Source organism: Xylocopa sonorina, chromosome 14, assembly GCF_050948175.1.
Source record: "Xylocopa sonorina isolate GNS202 chromosome 14, iyXylSono1_principal, whole genome shotgun sequence".
In the NCBI taxonomy this organism is placed as follows: Eukaryota; Metazoa; Arthropoda; class Insecta; order Hymenoptera; family Apidae; genus Xylocopa; species Xylocopa sonorina.
This window is the reverse complement of record NC_135206.1, coordinates 4,012,105-4,031,210: the sequence shown is the minus strand read 5'-3', so window position 1 is coordinate 4,031,210 and position 19,106 is coordinate 4,012,105. Positions and strand designations below refer to the sequence as shown.

Genomic DNA, 19,106 nt, shown 5'->3' with positions numbered 1-19,106 from the left:
GTAATACCATTTTCATAAATTGACCAACTGAACAAACGGATATTATTTATAAAATGCTCTGATATAATTAGAGAAATTGAAATTACAGTCTTAATATCTAATGCTACTGCAAGAGATCAAAAAGATGTGTAATTTTACGTCGCTGACTTATAAATTTCCAACTATTTATACTTCCTTTGGTTTTAAAGCAATAAAAATTAAAGTACGTGTACACGTCGTTAAACTTTAACAGTTCGTGCTGTTCTTATCAAGTTGTACTTCAATAACTCTAATTCTTCGACCGTCTTCTTATCTGCGAATTCTTTCACCAGGCCTTTGTTGCAAATCAAGTCGTCGTTTGACGGTATTACTTGCTCGATCAATTGAAGATACTTGTCCAAGGGGCAGTATACCCCACAGCCAGGCATTCGAATTTCCCTTGCTTGAGCCGGAATGCCCAAATAATTCAGTATCTGCAATAATAACCAAGAAAAGTTTCAATTTAAAGCGTTCACCGTATAATAATTCACATTATCACAATTGTAAAAGTATCATGAACCATAAATGTTGACTTTGATTTGAGCCTCTGTATCCACACATTTACGAACGTATCTTTACAAGCAAAGCATCAGAACAAAAATGAGATAAGTTATTAATACATTTATACATTTCCATGATTGACTCTAGACTTTGACAGTTAATCGCGCAAAATATATTCATGTCTCGTCGCTCTCTTGATTCTCTTACACAAAATTATCTTGTATATTGTAACAAATTCTTGAATTGAAGACGTTCAAGCGTTAGGACGTACCCTCACGTAATACACTTTCTGGATGTAATGACACTCCATAATGAGAGCACTGGAATATTCAGGCACATGAGGATAATAAGCACCGAGAGCGTGTAAAACAGCGGCAATGTTGCTCTCGTGTCCACTGAACAGATGTATCTTTTCATTGCGCTGCTGTGTACCCGTTACTACATTTAACATATTTCTCGTAACAATTCTGAGGTACGGACCTGAAATCGATACAAATATTTTATATTCAAAGAAACATCGACCAGTGAAAAGATGATTGAATAACGATATTACCTCCATAGAGCTTTCTCAGTAACGGAGTCGAGCTGGCAATGTTATACGAAAATACTGTCGCATTCCATAATTCTCCGTATGGAAATATATTTTTAGCCCAAGCTGGCAGAGTAAGACCTAGGGACTGTTCCGCCATCAGTGTATGATAAACGTAATATAAATCCCATGGTGTACTTATGTTTTTCCCGGTCCATCTCGTTAATTGTTGCATTAGGTTGTTATATTTCGACAGTTGTTGCTTTCCTTCCGGCGATTGCAATACTCTCTCGTACTCGATTGAAAACCTGAGCATTAAGTAACTATTTAAAATATCTAATTCACTCGTAAGAAGTGCGCTGGAACTTGGTTTCACTCACAATAAACAATTTTCCGGAAGGAAGACATTGTCCTCGTATCGTCGCAAGTATGCAGCAGGGATAGGTTGCCACATTAGATTATTGTTCCATTGTAATAGTTTATTTGGCGGGTAAAGCCCAGCAAGAACTAATTGCAGAGACATTTTCGTCCTGTCGTAATCAGAACTAAGAGCAGAGACGGACTCTGGTGTATATAAATCTCCTAAGAAATCTCCATATTTGCTTCGCAAAAATTGTCCCAATGCGTACTCGCGCATCTTTCCATTCTAAAACGCAAACACCGTTCGAATATTATTAATTGATGCGTTTAATAGATAGAATACTATACTCACGTTGGTCAGTTGACCACGACCCCAAGGGAAAAAGTCATCGTTCAGGTAAGGGTCGTTCGGATACCTTTCGTCGTCGGTATCGTCCGGTGTTCTATCTCCGTGTCGAAATATCTGTAAATTAAATATACATATTTTTATAGAACAACACGTTATGCGAATTTTGGATGAACAAGTTCAATATCCGGACGAATGTGCCTGGCAAACTGAAAGCTAAATATAAGTAACCGTGTTATACTTACCACATTCACTAGTTTAAGTTCTGCATGAACGGCTGTGACACCAATTATTGCTGCCAAAGCTACGATTATACAGATCGAGGATCGTCTGCGGTCGTTGAACGAAAGCATATTGTTTAATCTGAAACCAGAAAAATGTTCAAATCACTTTTAACATCATTGGTAAAGTTATTCTTGTTCTTCGAGTCTCTTTACGCTTCGTATTTCTTTCTCACGATCGAAGGAGTCGAAATGGAAATAAAATAAAAATTTCATTTGTATCGTTACCACTTGGTCTCTCTCGATATCGATTCGCAATGTCTCGTTCTTTCAACTCGTACGTGCAGCACAGTGATGGATGAAAAGTAAAGTAAACGGTTCGCTTATGGTCCGCACTGTTCGGTTTAATGTCCAGCAGGGTAGGCAATAAATAATAGCAATGCGTAAACCGTGAGACCGCTCGACAAACTACTGGGCATATGGTCTCGGTGGAAATTATTTAAATGGTGAAAAATGCGTCAAACGGGACATATCTTTCCACGGAACGGTTTGTCAATTGTCGATTTCGATGTCGTTAGGATTGCACCGCGGGCATAAAAAATGGAAGTTCCCATTTCTTGGACGTGTGCGCGGTGTATACGTACGGGCCGTCGTCATATAATTGTCCGCAGGACGATAAGGAAAACCGTATTAGAGGTTTTTAAATGGTGACGTTAGCTGTAGAACGCGTTCGTATACATCATGGGAATTATCGGGATATAGCCACGCATAACAGGAACATTTCGATAGAGAGCCAACTTTCCTGGTTAGCTCATTCCTTTAGTCCATTTCCGCCTGGTTTTCTTTTAATTGCTCAACGAATCCTACGTACTACACACTCACCTATATCGTCATACAATGACGATCGAATAATTTTTCAATCCTTTTTAAAATTCGTCTTCAAACATCTTCTCTCTCTCTCTCTCTCTCTCTCTCTCTCTCTCTCTCTGTTAATTCATTCAATTTGAGAATAACAACGTAACGAGTCCTATAATTATTAAGTATAACGATACAGTACTAAAAACTGATGACTAATTATAAACAGTGAAACGTTATTTCATGTAACTACTTCAGAAGGAAATAAACTTATCGCGAGAAGTATTTGAAGATTTCTCTCAATATTGATTTAGAATATTGATATTCGCTGAAATATTGCACCAAGAAACAAGTCATCATCGATTTATGAGATACGCGAAATCTCGTTCAAAATCAGAGCATAATTATTTTTAGATTCGTCATATCTTAAATACGTATTATCGTTTATAGACATCGATTTCAATGATTAATTATATATTTTTATCAAGGAACGTTAGGCAAATGTTTCACAAATTATTGCAACCGAATCGATCGATCAAATGTAGAGAGAAAGGGTTGATAAAAAAAAGTGAAAGAATTATTATGCATCGAGTACCTGTATAAAAAAAAAAACATGTTCACAATGTTTGTTATCGTTATCTAACTCAAAGAATACACATGCTTAATAACTGCTTTACGATGGATAGTCTATCATAAAATGAGGAAATGTATAAACAATTTAGTGTCGGTATCTGCATTAACTTCAATGTCAATGTTGAGAAATTCAAGGCTACCCTTACTTCTACCTTCTCTTCGGCAACAAAATTGTCTTCGAACACATAATTTCATTATCTGACCTGTCAATTGCGCGTACTCTAGATAAATAATATCGAGCCAATGTTTCAAACGTCTCCTTCATAATTTATGCATTTAATAATTGTGAACTTAAACATTTCAACGAACTCTTGTTAGACGGAAGTAGTATACCGTATAAAATTAGAGACTGAATGGAACAAGATCGTCAACACTTTCCTTTCCTTACGCTATTTCAACATTGTACACCGCAAACTCCGAGCAGAGCGTACAGTTGCGATTAGAAATTTTTATTTCACGCGTTACACTCGATTTCCGCTCAGGAAACAACGATCACAGGTATCTTTGATTATTTCGACGAGGCGTAAAAAACGTGCAGGCAACTATACGCGACTCTCGGTAAACAATAAAATTGCGACCTAATCTTTAGCTGAATCGTTAAACCGTAAAATCTATAGAAACGATGTTCATGAAAGATAAGCCGAGAATTTATACGAAAAGTTAGCCGGCGCGCGATTTCGTAGATACAAGTCTCCAGTTACGTAAATTGAAAGAAGTGATGAATAGGACGATCGCATAATATATTATAGCAGTCTGATTGGGATTTAATGCCGAACGAATGGCATCGAGGAATCGTTGGCTCTCAATCAAACAAAGACTTATCGGCAACACGCCAGTTTTTGTCAGGATAATTATGACTAATTAAACGGACTGTGTGCAAAGATCTGATCGCGCCTGCAAACTTGGTTTCATCTTAATCGGATTTAATCACGAAACACCATAAATGAATCTGCTATCACAGAGTACGTTCGTTAACAATTGTTTCATTAATCATATCGCATTCCAATATTGTATATCACGGTAGAAATAGTCAAAGTACAAGCTCGTTGTCTTTACTACAGTATAAAATCGTTCCGGAACTAACAGGGTATCGAATTTTCGGCGAAAGATTTACATTCTCATTAAAGTCCACGACAGACATTGCGCATAATATTTGAAATATTGACAATATTCGTAGTAGAATAAAAATAAAACAAGTTTTATGATATGTGTATACATATTTCACTGATATAATAATTATAATGAAATGTAGTAATATCTCGATAATTATTTGACTAGCATTTTGCAATAGCTTCTTGGAACTGTACGTGGTAACGTAAACTGATTTATGTTTGCGATAAATTCGAAATAAAATTCAAAATGGGAAATTATTTAAGTAACTTTAGTATATAGTGAATTTTCACAAAGAGTAGCAAGGTAAAGAAAGTGGAACAATATCATAAAGATTATTCTTGAAGTGGATAATCGCGTAGAATCAATCACGTGAAGTGGATGATGTAAAGCATTTCCGTGCTTCAATGAATTTCTTGTTTAATGCCAGCATCGTAAAGACCGCAATGTGCCTATTATTGTAACCATTTAATGCATGCTTAGCACGTGGCAGCGTGTTTTATCACGTGAACAGAAGCTTCGAAGTTGAAATTTCTGAATGATAAGGTCCACGATTTACACTATCACTAGTATACGACACAAGAACTGGTTTACAGAAACTGGTTGACGATAAAGAAATGATTACCAGGATAATTGTCCTTTTCACTATTGCCACGGATGAGCAATGTATGTTTTGCATTCTGTTGAAATAAATGGAGGTACTTAAAAAGGTCGGAAGGCAATTTAGTGCTACAGATATACAGCGTGTACAGGAAAATTGATCTTCCACTTTCCTTTCTTCATAAATCATTGAAACGCAACTAAGCATTTTTTAATTACGATGCGAGCAGCCAAAATCTCGTACCAGTTTAGATTAGATTAGAGGAAGAAATAATATTTATTGATTCCACGAATAATGTACGTGGAATACGTTTTATCTGAAATTCTATTCAAACAAATTTATGAAATACCTATTATCTCCTATATTGTTCTATCTGACGTCTAAGAACATTTTCTTAGAGATTGTTACCCTATATCGTTTTGTATAGATTTATCTAGTTTTAATTGACTGTTGCAGAATTAAAAGTCCTTGCAATTTTTTCGCAAAACTTCACTTTCACTTTCAAAAAAAAACCTACAACGAACAATCCGTCGACTTGAAGTTTAAAAGAATTAATTGGTTTGTAAAAAAAAAACTTGGCGAGACGTCGCAGTAAATCGGTAATGTCTTTTCAAACATATTCAATTGCAAATTTCTCACGTGTTGTGTTCTTCGTGTACAAAATAACAATGTTGAACAATTGTCTTCCTCGACAATTTTCTAGAGTTAACTATTATTATCCTGTAATTCTATTCTCGACTAATCCCATTTCCAAACACGCGAGGAACAGGTCGAAGGAAATTGTAACAATCTTGAACAGCTTAATGTATCGTATTGCAAAAAGCAACAAACGATTAAGTGAAAACACTCTTACCGCGGGCTCGTCGGATCTCTCTCACAAAACCAATGTTAGATTCGTTGTGTGTGTCACCAGTCTAAACAATCCGGACGGAGAACGCTTTCATTTTATAAGATCCGTGATCTTTTGATTGCGAAGCTTTATAATTGAAACCGAACTGATTGCCGGGAATTATACAAAGCTCGTTAGATTGCCTACTTATGATAAGTTGACGATTTCACGCGAAGGTTACCGATATTTAACGCGACCAACGCACGAACGCCGGTGGAGGTACATCGAGGAATGCTTTATCTGATTGCTATCATCGCAGACCAAGGAGCAGACACCGAGATGCGGTTACCTGGGTAGTTGGAACAAACGTTTACTTCATTCCTGTATTGTGGTGAACACAAAAACATCGTCTGGCAGCCAGCTATAAACGCGCAGACGAATACTCCAAGTCGAATGCAGTAATTGTGTAACTGTGCACAGAGGCAAACTATGGTTCATTATTAACAAAAGCTCGAGAAGTAGGTGAAAGCATTTAGAAGAAGTAAAACGTAATCCAAATGGTTCCTAGTTTTTTGCTATCTTAGATAACAATCGCTAAACGTACGCATGCATACGTAGAAGAAAGGAAAGTGGAGTTCTGTCCTGTATCACCAAATAAAAGATCGATATCGAAAAATGAGAGTGGTCGTGTCTGTGCTAACGATAAACAGCGTACTATGCATCTTAACGAATCCTGCTAATTGCATCCCAGAATTACAGCTACTGCAGATTGTGAGAATCCAAATTCTTAAACGCGATAAAAATATAATCAAATCAAATAGTATTTGATAGATTACATTTTTTTTTTGTTTACGTCAACGAAGTGAAAGACTATAATTGAACGAACGATTGGTGTAACAGTTGAACTATTTTTCCAGGTGTTTGCCCATAAAACGTACGCACCAATCTTGGACTTGATAAACGGCAATGACACGAATTTACCAAGCAATTTAACTTACGAACACTTTAATACCGCTCCACTCGGCATGCCTAACGTAAGTTCGCATATTTGTTCGGATCGTTAAGTTCATTACGATCAATTTGGAATGATCTCTTTTTCATTAATTTCTTAAACGAATAGGATTAATATTTGGCATTGAAAGATACGTCTACTCCCAATATTTGCATGTTGTTACATACAACATTGATAAGCGAGCAGACATACTTATTATCGCAAACTTCTTTTTATAATGTTCCGAACAACAGAAAAGAAAGCTTAGTGGGTACCTTAAATTAATTTCCTTCGTTAGACCGGCATGCTTAACATGTACAACCTAGGAGTCCATTTACGTGAGGTGTACGATGAATTTTTGGGCGAGCTTTACACGCACGAAACGATGAAAATGCAAACGGCTGAATACTCGTTGTCGATGATGTCCGGTCAATTGGTGAACGCTGGTCTTTGGCCTCCGTCAGGGATTCAAAAATGGAGCGACGATATGAACTGGCAGCCAATACCCACAGGTCGGTAATTAACGAACCACCTGCAAGAAAATAAACATTCGAGCTCTATCGTTTTTCTAGATTACGTGATCGCAGAGAAAGACACTCTATTACTCGGTGTACAGTGTCCAAGTTTCGTCCTCGAAATGGGAAAAGCGTTGAACGCGGATGAAATGCAGGAACGATTGTCGCGTCATTCACTTTTGTTCCATCACGTGTCCCAGTACACTGGAAGAAAAATCGAAAAACCGACAGAAATAGCTCTATTGTACGCTGTTCTTGAAACGAGAGTAAGATAGATAAAGTTTTTCATTTTTCTACCTATGTAATTTATTTCGAATTACCTTAAGAATTACGCGAGCCTCACTAAGCGAAAATACGTACCGGGACTAGATGTAAATAAGTGGTATTACAGGCTGATTTGAATCAATCGCTTCCAAAATGGGCAGAAGATATTTTTCCCGATGGCGAAATGTACAATGTGTCTTTGCTGGAATACGATCTCCTTGGGCAAACCCTCCTGCAAAAGCAGCTGAATGGTGGAACGATTATAAAAGAAATATTAGCAAATTCGTTAATGTACATTCACGGAAGCATACCTAAAGAACGAAAGCTTATGATGTACAGCGGTAACGATAGAAATATCGTTGGTATCTTAAAAGGTTTAAATTTGTGGACACCACATATTCCTAACGAGGCTGCTTCTGTCATTTTCGAACTGCATTATGACAATGAGACAAAAACTCATGGAATTAAGGTACATTAGGTATTGAAAGTAACTGAAAGATCTGTCTTGTACTAAAAACTAGTGTAGTACAGATAATAGTGTACGTGTATATCTTGGGTGGTACTGACCTTGAGTTTACATAACTTCCTAGTTATTCTATAATTTTTTGTATTACTCCATGCATTTATACATCACTTTTAACGTCACTTTTACGTTTTCATAGATGCATATTATTATTTCAGATCAATTATTACACTGGAGTGGATAATATCACTATTCCTCTGAAAATATCAAATTGTACAGAGATCTGCCCCATCGAAACATTTTCATCTTTGATGTTGGAAATGTTACCAGAAAATGCAGAACGATTATGTAATTGGAGGAAGATCGATCTCTCTGATAATCAGGTGGTATTGAATGATGCTATTTACAATAGATCTGCTGTTTCGCATAAATTTGAAAGTATTTTATTTATTCTTTTACTGATTATTACTACGTCTGTAGCTTAATAGACTTTGTCTAAATTCATTGCCGCTGTAAATGTTTAAATGATTTTTAAAACCTTATCAAATGCAGCAAGAAAGTACTCTATTTGCGTTCGAGTAAATTGACTAAGTTTCGCGATTTTTTAGCAAACTGAACAAAATCCTTTGCAGCGATCGCTGTAAAGTCGACAAAAATCTTTAACCAACGTTGTTCTCTTATTTTGATATTATCCTTTAGTATTTCACTTTCACAATTGATTCGTTTCTTCCATAAATCAACGACAGGCGGTATACTTTTCTCTTCGTATAAATTGGTTTCTTTGTTCGGGAAAACCAATCGATATTTTTGTAAGCAAGAAGTTAATGCGAAAAACATAATGTGTAACTGATTGTGTATATTATGCACACTTGCCATTTTATCATCCGTTACGGCAATTAAGATATTCTCATAAGATTTTAGTTCTTCCGTTAAATAATTTATTATTTCGACACAAACTTGCATAGAAGTACAAAGTTGTAAAATAATAGAGATTTGATGGGTCAATATTGTAACCTAAATAAAAAACATGTAATATTGAAAATATTCATTCTCAATTATAATACAAGTTATATAATTTACCTTATTCATTTCAGTAGTTTTTATACTCTTATTCAAAAGGCTCTTCACTACCCGAACAATTTCTTGCGTGCACGCATTAGTTTTATTGGTGGCTTCGAAGACATCGCAAAAATTTAATACCGCGTCTATAGCCTGTTCCTCTAAGGTATCCTTCCAACACCTTATTCTCATATATTGTTTCGCTATCTTCTCGTTTTGGAGAACGGAAAGTATCATTTTTACAGACTGAAAAACAATTTCGTCCGCGTTTAAAGCATCAAACGTAAACTTTAACCATTTCGACGAAATCTTTTCTTCATCCTCGTTGGTTGATTCATGAACAAAGTTCAATTTTCTTTTTTTAATTTCACTTGCTGTATATTCATCATCTTCAGTGAAATGTTCGCATCCTTGTGACTGGATACTACTATAATTCTTCTGTTGCGAAGAAGATAAATATTGTCGAATGTTACCGGAATACAAATTATTCTCGAGCATATCAAAAAATTCTGTATCGTCTCTGGAAAGCATTTCCAAGTCGCACGTGTCACTTAAATACTCATCTTTCCGATAGGGCGTAATGTTATCGATTTTTTGGCTCAAAAACATTACATCCTCTTCTTGCTGAGTGCAATTTGACATTGAGTTACGTTCTGCGTGCAATTGATAAGTATCATAAGCGCTATCTTCTTGAAGAAACTTGGTAGCGTTAATCTGATTCGGAACGATAGGATCTTTGCTATTAGAATTTGAATCACAAGCTTTCCGTGCTAATGTCTGTTTGTTCGATTCTAAGATTAATTGCCTGCTTAATTGATCGTAATATTGTTTGTACGATGAACGATCTTTACTGAATAAAGTAATACACGAAAAATTAGTATCATCTGAAGAAATCGATGCAACGTCTTTGGTTTCCTTTAAATTTTCGCTATCCTGATAAGTCCATAAAAACTCTGTTGATGTTCTTTCAATGATAAGATTTCTATTCTCAAGTGCGTTATGATTTTCTTCAATTTTTACTGAGTCATTGACTTCACGACTCTCTTGAGAATCTCTAAACATATCCGATTCTGAACTGTAGCTATTCTCTCCACACGAATCCAAAATAATCCGATTCTTCGATGTTATATTTTCTTGTTCAAAAGATTCCACGCTAAAGGATCTTTCAATGGTTTTGTAAGAAGTAACGTTGAAAGGACTGTTATTTTCTTCAACAAGAATTTCATTTTCCTTCGGTTTCTCTTCCCTCGACTTGTAATCATTTTTCTTACGCGATACATCGACTAATATCTTAATACTACTGGTGTCGGTGTAGTCACTTGAACTGTTTCTGAAATTCATACCATCTTTCTGGATGTTGCTTAATTGAGTAATCGATTTCAAATCAGTTTCGTGAACTTCGGAAATTGGACTACCACTACAAGAGCTAAAATTGTCTCCTGCAAAAGAATATAGTTGCAAGATACAATTTCCATATCTATCGATTGATCTATATATATATATATATATATATATATATATATATATATATATATATATATATAAATTATTTCGTCATCTGAAAAAAGTATCAATTAAATTGCAAACGATATTGACACGATAGAATTTGTACGATAGTTGGAGTTACCCCTGACGCACAGCAACCCTCCGTACAAGCTCGTAGAACAAGTCACCGGGTGTTTGCTGTTATGTAATAAAAATTGCTTAATCCTCTGATATTACTTAGCATTAATCAGCAATAAATTTATCTAATGAATTCTCGAACGATTGTTTTACGAATGGATAATTAGAAGGTTTTTTTTCCTTTGTGGGGTTACTCGTTTCAATTTCATAGTTTACAAGAATATAAAACGTATATCGAATCTTGTTACCTGTAGTCAACATATTTTGCCATTGTTTGTGAAATGCCAAATGAAATTGTTCTACGGAGATGTCTCTCATGGACATTATAGCTGACTTTAACCAAACTATAGCTTGTACGAAATTTAAATCAGCCATACATTCTTCCGTCCAATCTGATATATTTTCACAAGTGTCAGAGAGATTTCGCGGTACATTTGAGAAATGTTTGCAACGATAACAGTGCATATTGTTATCAAATTCCTTTAATTCCATCGTGTTCGTCTCTATCGAAAGATCTTCGGTAACAGACGAATCACACTTTTTGTTTCTTACCGATAAATTATTTATGCCTCGCATTTCTACTTTACCTGAATTAATTAATTACATGAAACTTATCTATCGACGTGTATTATCGAACTATTTGATAGAACTTTTTTGGGTAACCTGAATTATTTAAGCGAGGGGGTAGATACGTTTCATATATTAGTTTTAATTCGAGGAGTATTTTATTTCTACCTTTACTGTGAACTTCCGTCTGTTTATCAATAGGATCGCTCATCTAAAACAGAACACATTGAATAATAAAACTAAAATAATAAAAATACCATTCTACGAGCAGTGCTATATACATATATCGTGCGCCAGAATATTTTTTAAGTAATACACGCACTTTGTTACATACAATCTTGTACAATGCGTCAGATTATTTAAAAACAAGGAGCACATTAATCAATTCGTTAACGCAATAGTATTAAATGTTTAAATAGAATTAAAATTTTACGAATACTCGTGTACCAAATTCCAAACTCCCACATTTATGATCGTAGAAAGACTAACGGTAATGATCACTTGAATAGTCAAGACGACCAGTAGGAAATAGTTTCATCTAGTATTATCATTTGTGATTGGACGAGAAAATTATTAATTTTCTAAAATCAAAACATCCAATGATAATATGAATAATTGATTAAGTATCGATAATTCAGAAATTTCAGTTATTTTCGTGATTAAAGTTATAAATGCAATACACATTGGATAGTCCTAACTCGAGGACGGACACTGTAAATGGGATTTTAAGGTGCAGTTTCACGTGCTTCCGGTTTATCGATTAAACCCGGTAAGGACATGGTGGTTTCAGATTTGTAACGGGGGCAAAGTGTGATTTTGATATTTAATATTGCTACATAAAAAGGATTTAATAAACACTTGTAAATATGAATGCACTTGCGCCCGAAACCTTAACCGAAAAGGAAAAAAGTGAACTTATGCAACAAATTAAACAAGAAGTTGCCGTTGCAAATGCACAAGAGTTACTTTCGGTACGATTACATTTCTCTCTTTTCTTCAGGCTTCGAATGTGTGAATGAATAGTGGATGTTTGATCTTATATTTTCAGAAAATGTCAGAGAAATGTTTCAAAAAGTGCATTGTCAAGCCAGGCACTTCTCTCGATAGTTCCGAACAGGTAATTCTCCACATTCACGGAACCTAACCTAGTCATAAACTATAACCTTTCACGTTTCAAGCGTCTTAAAACCTAGCTTCTTCGATTTGCACTTTATCCAGGAATAAAATGTTATTTCTACTACTACTTGGCATTAACTAATAAATGGTATAAAAGCTAATAATAATATATTTATACAAAAATGATTTCCATAAAATTTGCACAGTAAAAATAATATTTAAACAATACCTTTGGACTAAAGTTATTAGTTAGAGAAAGAGAGGCTAATTAAACATGAACGCGCAAGTGCGGGTTCGCTAAAATTAACGAGTAATTTTTAATTTACTTACAGAAATGTGTAGCAATGTGTATGGACCGATATATGGATGCATATAATCTTGTATTAAAAACGTATAGCGCTCGAATACAAAGAGAGCATGACAGAATGTAACAGTACATATTATTAAATAAATTGTTTCTGGTTGTACATTTTGTAGTTGTGTATCAACTATTTTCCAAATATTGTTTAGAAAACATAGCAATTGTAATTACTATGTACATTTATCATTAGGTTGGTATAAGACGTTGTAAACCTATGCTGTTTATAAATATTAAATAATTTTGTACATAAAAGCATCAATTTTAATTAATTTATAAGATGAAATAGATTTTTATATTTGTAAATTTTAAAAACTGAATTACAATGTTACACAGCACTGCCATCTTTGTAAACGCATTAATATTATTAAATAAATCCACATAAAACAATAAATGCTTAACACGAAACTTACTTTCTTCTATAACTTTAAATAGGAACGAATGAAGTAATGTAGACAAGATTTGCAAAAGAGAAAAATCTTTATAAAATAAATAACATATACATGAATATTGTTATACATAGTACTTCAAAATCATAAATAAGTAACTTAGTTATTTTTGTAAATTCCGCAATTCCATAGTATGTATTTGCATTGTTTCTTATTCATACATACTAAAAGGCACGATATAGCTACCAATACTTCAACGTGGTTACAAAAGTAAACCTCTAGGACTATGTGAAAAAATATTGTGAGTGGCTCATTAATACTTCATCTGTTCGACTTGATTATTATAAATTAGTAAATAACAATGATTACAACTATTTCATATCAGCGTTTGTAAAATCTATAATTAATTTGCATACCAGTGCATTAAATGCTGTTATCTTATATACAGATCAATACAGACATTTCATAACATAACAAATCGATGTCATTAGTTATACATGATTACTTTTCTTTTTTTCTTTTATCAAAGACAACTGCAAACATATATGTATATGTATATATCAAAAAGAAATTAATACTTTTTCCAATTTGAAAAAATATATATTTTCAACTTTTTGACTTATACTGTATTTATTTATACATTTGGAATAGAAGGTAAGAGGTGTATTTATTCCGCCCATTTTAATTAAAAATCCTATCTATCATTTCTTGTTTCCAAAATATTCTTAATCGCTTTCACTTCTATATGTTTTTTACATTTTTTAATGGAGTTAGTATGTCCTATGTATCCGTAGGGCTTTAGAGATAATTTGATTTAATAGTCTTAACTGTTTTACAGTTTGGTAGTTTCATTAGTTTATAGTATCATTTTGCTGAGACGTTCGAAACAGTTAAGCTAAAGAGGACAGCATTATGTACTGTGTACACAGACACCTTGCACATTTTCCAAAGGAATAAAAATATAAGTATAACAAGATGATTACATTTACTAAAATGCGTATAGAATGTGTGACCACATATTAATCGGAATAAGATTAAATACGAAATCATTTTAAAATATATAAGTATAAAAATGTTTATGTACCCTGCAATAGAAATCCTTATAAAAAACAATGTTTAATTTTATCAGAATGTAAATTAAGGTCTGTTAACATACTGTGATAAGTTTTGTGAAACATTTCTTAAATTACTCTCTCACTCTCCCTTTTTCTCTCTCTCGCTCTCTCTCTCTCTCTCTCTCTCTCTCTCTCTCTCTCTCTCTCTCTCTCTCTCTCTCTCTCTCTCTCTCTCTCTCTCTGCCTTTTTGTAATATTTTCTAGTGAAAAATACTTATTATATAAATTTCTTTACTAATGCTAACAATACAACAGAAGTGCAATAATCTTAATAACAATGGAATGTATGTAATGTTTTACATTCTATAAAGTGTAGGAATGTTCAGTATCATCCTGAAATTGTTTTTATAAAATTATATGCTATATATCAATATTAAAATGTAACCACGTTGATTGGTCAGGAATTCACCTGCTTTAATATATACATAGAGATAAAAGTTGATTCAAACTAAGGGATTTCATCATATCCAATATTTTAGAAGTAAAAGTACCAAATTTTATAATAATATCATTTAAAATTTTCAAACTAAAACATTCATTTATTTTATTTTTGATAATTATTTGAATGCAATTATTTGAATAAGTTCAAATATAAAAATTTGATAAAAGAAATTGATCTCGTACAGTTAAAATTAAAAAATGTGTTAATCAATTCTGAAATCTCTTTGTTTGAATCGTTTACAGTATTTACTATTGATGACGCTACAATAATCATGTGCTACTAAAAGTTTTGTGAAGGAAGCAGACTGTACAATCGTTACAAACAGATTTTGATTTGTCAAGCATCCAGTTGATCCATTATGAATTGTACTTAGTTATTGCATCTTATTTGGAGCATAGTATATTTATACCAATATATGTTTATATCAAAGTACTGGATTGCCCAAAAATCGTATTACTTAATCTAAAATTTCCATTAGTTATCGGATGCAAGAAAATGTATAAGCACCTCTAATCATTTATTGAATATCAACTTCAACTTTTATAAATACTTTTAGTTTTATGCATTTAGCACCATTACCCTTGAAGAAAAATAATTTTATGTATATTTTTTAGGCAATCCACTTTTAGACGGATGATTTACTGATATTGCTATCGATACTATACCAGTAACTTTAGTTAAATGAGGTAATTAATGACGTATCAGTCATAAAATCAGACACAGGAATTATTCTGGTAAATACAACAAAATTGTTACAAAACATTTTTTTAGAAAGATATAACTAAGTATTCAACAACCATTAATGTAACTGATTACTTTTCACTTTGTTTAAGGTATTTTAACATTGAGATAATTGGCTTTAAGAGTAATAATACTATATATATTTACAGAACAACGTAGAAGGCAGTTTGTCTGAAGGTATGCAATCAAGTTTCAATATTACACTTCTAGATTGGTTAACAATGTATCATAATTAATCAAACAAAAATACAATAGCATAATCGATTCAATTAAATTCTGTTACTTTCGAATAATGTAACTAAAATTTTGTTAAATAATTACCGTTTAACTAGAGTACAAATTTATAAATATGCGTACAACACGTATCTTATAGAAATTCTTCCTTGGAACTTTTACATTTATAATTACTATTTTTAATACCCTCGATTACAAAAAATATAATTTAACATCTTATTACAGTAATAGTAGAGAGCGATGGCAGTCGGTTTAGTTTATAATATTTGATTCCTTTCAATAACATTTTTATAAAAAGTTGAACATTTTCATGTGATAACCAATGTGCTGTTAGATCCATAGAATGCTTATTTAAAAACTGTCATTTCTTAAATACTGCTAAAATAAGGTATCGTGATTTATAAAAATATGTTTCTGACAAGAGATATATGTATATATATATTCAGACATTTCCCTTCTACGTTCTTTGCGGAAAAACTTATAAGTATTGAGCCATAAATGGCAGTGCCACGTTAAAAAACAAAATTTTGCAAATTTACGAATCCATAGCAATTTGCATTAATATATTTGATGCCCTGGCATAGGATATTGAATATTAATGTTATAAACGAAATAACATTTTAAAGTTCTTACAGCAACTCTGTAGCGATACAGTCCACGATTATAATTCCTTTGCACAATTTGCTGTAATACCCGCCGCAAAATTTGATATATTTTTTTCCATATTTATGTCTTCAAGCTAAAATAAAATTACACATGCAATAAACAAAATACTTGTCGTTAGGTTACTCAGGTCAGAGAGAAATTTTAATACTCTCAGTGTAGATAATGATATATACACGATGATTAATTTTTGTAACATCGCTACATGCTCGCATGCTTATCCGTTTGTTTAGACCGAGCCTTCTTAGAAGCAATTCTGTTACAATACACTTTTTATTTTTCTTATATACAGCTTGTAGAATAATTCTTTAAAATTTCTCCCTGGTGTGACAAAACACTCTGCATATTAAAGGACAGATTGAAATCCATGCAAAGCTTCTTACTTACACACGATGTACTGCTTAGTATATCATCTATATCTTCAATTTCTTCGCTTATATCCTCGCTATGAGCACTGTGAATTTTATCTTGTTTTTTCGTTTGTAGTTTTATCGGACTATCCGGCTTTTCAGGATCCTTAGAAGGGCTTTGATCGTAAGCACTGCCAGACGCGGATGAGATAAAATCCTCTTCGTAGTTATCTGTTCCATCAGTTCCTAAATGCATTACATTCAAGCTAAGAATATTGTAAGAAATACGTTTAATTAAAATATGCATCAACATACCAAGCCCGATATCCATCAGTTCTTTTAAATCATTAATATTAGTTTTTTTACCATTTAGCGGTGGAAGATCGCTAAGTATAGAATGTGACTTTTTATTTAAAGATGGTAAATCTTGTAAAAAGGTTTCGGTATTACATATATCATTAATATTCTCTCTTTTTCCATCAACAATAATTTCTTCAAAGTATACAGTTTTCCCGTAACTATTCCCGGTATTAAGTGGCTTTTTGTTTTGTACATTATTTGCTATTTGTAATTCCAAACTATTTATATTATTTTGCATACTTATATCTTCATTTTGATTTGTTTGCATCTCAGTAACTATAGATTCGTCAAACTTAATTAAAGGCTCGGTTTTATTTAGTAAATTTGTTTGGACAGGTGTGTCTATCTCAGTCTCCTTTGTTGTATGATTCATCACTGTACTTGTGCCATTTGGACTTGTAGGGAGTGTATCAAAATTCATACTATTGTTCCCTTCGCTATCAATTCCATTGTTCTTTTCATTGTAATCCAAAGTTGTATTATTCCTGAGAAGATCGGTTTGCTTTTCACTATTCGAGTCATCCGTTGAAACGTGAACAGATGTTTCTTTGTTTTTTTTATCAGTTATTGTCACATGTATTGGAACTTTTGGACTTTGTTGTGAAAAACTTTCTAATTTATCCGATACATCATTATCATTTGACAACGACGCAGTTTCGTTATTTAATACTTTTGGAATGGTAATTTCAAACGTTGTATTAGCAATATTTGTTGTAGTTTCATCAGTTTTACTAAGTTTACTGTCGGTTTCGTTCTATAAAAATATTTACAATTGTAATAGAAAATATTTTATCTTTTACCGGTGCTTAAAACTATAGATTATCTCGATGCACATGTAGATACCTTTTGTGTGTTATTAAAGGCACTGTTCATGCTATTTTTTAAAATCTCTCCAAGCAATGGCTCATTCGATTCGATACCTAATTCCTCGCATAATTTATTTCTTCCAACATAATTATATTCTTTTCCAAAGTAGGTTTCTGGATCATATACAGATATTGTATAGTCAAGACCAAAATATTCTAGGAACTCCCTAACCAAGGAAAACAATAATTTTCCTTCTGAATTAGCCAGGTACTGCTTTACGGTTTTGTTGAGAAGTGGTTCTGGATTCTGAAATAATCGAAGGTCTTAATTACGGTAGACAACTTTTATATCTTGTGGGTCATAGTAATAGGAATATGTAGAAAATATATTTCTATGAAATAGTGCATGAAAGGAATATTTTTTTTTTATTTATCTACTGTAGAACACTCTGAAAGAGACATACCATTACAGATTCTTGTTCCTCTAATGCTAAGAACACACTTGCCCTGAGTTCTGCCTATAACATTACAAGAAATTTAACGCAATCAATCTTAGAGAAAAAAAAAAAAGGGAAAAAGATAAAAATTCTTATGGTAAGAGTTCTTTGACGTGATCTACATAACCTATGCAAAAGGCACGATTTTTAAAATATTTTTTTAGCATACCCGCACTTTTGCAAGAACACCATTATTTTCAAGTGTTTGCACCACCAAATCCCGTAATTCTGTGTCCTCCTCCATGGAAATGTTTCCGTCTATCATGATTATAAATAAAAATTACTCTCGCAAACACTCAAGAAATGTAAATATTTACGCTTTCCATCGCGTGTCTTCTTTTCACATCTGTTTACCTAGAGATTATTTTTTCCTATCTAGGGAGTTCGAACATAGAAACTCGAGAAAAAAAAGATACTTTATATCTATACAATTACCTTAATAATTCTTTATTTAAATTAATATTCATTATATATCGGTACATGTAAAGTTAAAACAGTAGAAATTATTTAAAACGCAGTACAATATTGTTCTGATATTATAAATGCAGTA

General features: G+C 33.1%; 6 protein-coding genes across 7 annotated transcripts in view; 3 read left to right on the top strand and 3 right to left on the bottom strand.

Annotated features, from left to right (window-relative positions):
• Sem1 (Suppressor of exocyst mutations 1) overlaps positions 1 to 19,106 on the top strand; it is a 55,096-nt gene that overhangs the window by 14,936 nt on the left and 21,054 nt on the right. The gene's annotated exons all lie outside the window — the stretch shown is intronic.
• Positions 138 to 2,129, bottom strand: Acph-1 (venom acid phosphatase). The gene is made up of 6 exons (XM_076906816.1): positions 2,000 to 2,129; positions 1,761 to 1,871; positions 1,429 to 1,694; positions 1,073 to 1,356; positions 791 to 999; positions 138 to 452 (listed from the first exon to the last, which is right to left on the bottom strand). The coding sequence occupies exons 1-6, from the start codon at positions 2,105 to 2,107 to the stop codon at positions 219 to 221; spliced, it is 1,212 nt and encodes a 403-aa protein (XP_076762931.1). The 5' UTR covers positions 2,108 to 2,129; the 3' UTR covers positions 138 to 218.
• LOC143430512 (venom acid phosphatase Acph-1) lies at positions 6,679 to 8,760 on the top strand. Its single transcript, XM_076906827.1, has 6 exons — positions 6,679 to 6,774; positions 6,921 to 7,037; positions 7,293 to 7,506; positions 7,567 to 7,775; positions 7,901 to 8,242; positions 8,455 to 8,760. Exons 1-6 carry the CDS (start codon positions 6,679 to 6,681, stop codon positions 8,719 to 8,721), a joined length of 1,245 nt encoding a protein of 414 aa, XP_076762942.1. The 3' UTR covers positions 8,722 to 8,760.
• Positions 8,796 to 11,494, bottom strand: LOC143430494 (uncharacterized). Its single transcript, XM_076906804.1, has 3 exons — positions 11,167 to 11,494; positions 9,317 to 10,734; positions 8,796 to 9,250 (listed from the first exon to the last, which is right to left on the bottom strand). The coding sequence occupies exons 1-3, from the start codon at positions 11,492 to 11,494 to the stop codon at positions 8,801 to 8,803; spliced, it is 2,196 nt and encodes a 731-aa protein (XP_076762919.1). The 3' UTR covers positions 8,796 to 8,800.
• On the top strand, positions 12,238 to 13,068 carry LOC143430467 (mitochondrial import inner membrane translocase subunit Tim13). Its single transcript, XM_076906775.1, has 3 exons — positions 12,238 to 12,456; positions 12,534 to 12,602; positions 12,934 to 13,068. Exons 1-3 carry the CDS (start codon positions 12,352 to 12,354, stop codon positions 13,030 to 13,032), a joined length of 273 nt encoding a protein of 90 aa, XP_076762890.1. The 5' UTR covers positions 12,238 to 12,351; the 3' UTR covers positions 13,033 to 13,068.
• Positions 15,639 to 18,899, bottom strand: LOC143430476 (uncharacterized). The gene is made up of 6 exons (XM_076906785.1): positions 18,726 to 18,899; positions 18,524 to 18,577; positions 18,097 to 18,366; positions 17,209 to 18,007; positions 16,931 to 17,139; positions 15,639 to 16,619 (listed from the first exon to the last, which is right to left on the bottom strand). The coding sequence occupies exons 1-6, from the start codon at positions 18,819 to 18,821 to the stop codon at positions 16,542 to 16,544; spliced, it is 1,506 nt and encodes a 501-aa protein (XP_076762900.1). The 5' UTR covers positions 18,822 to 18,899; the 3' UTR covers positions 15,639 to 16,541.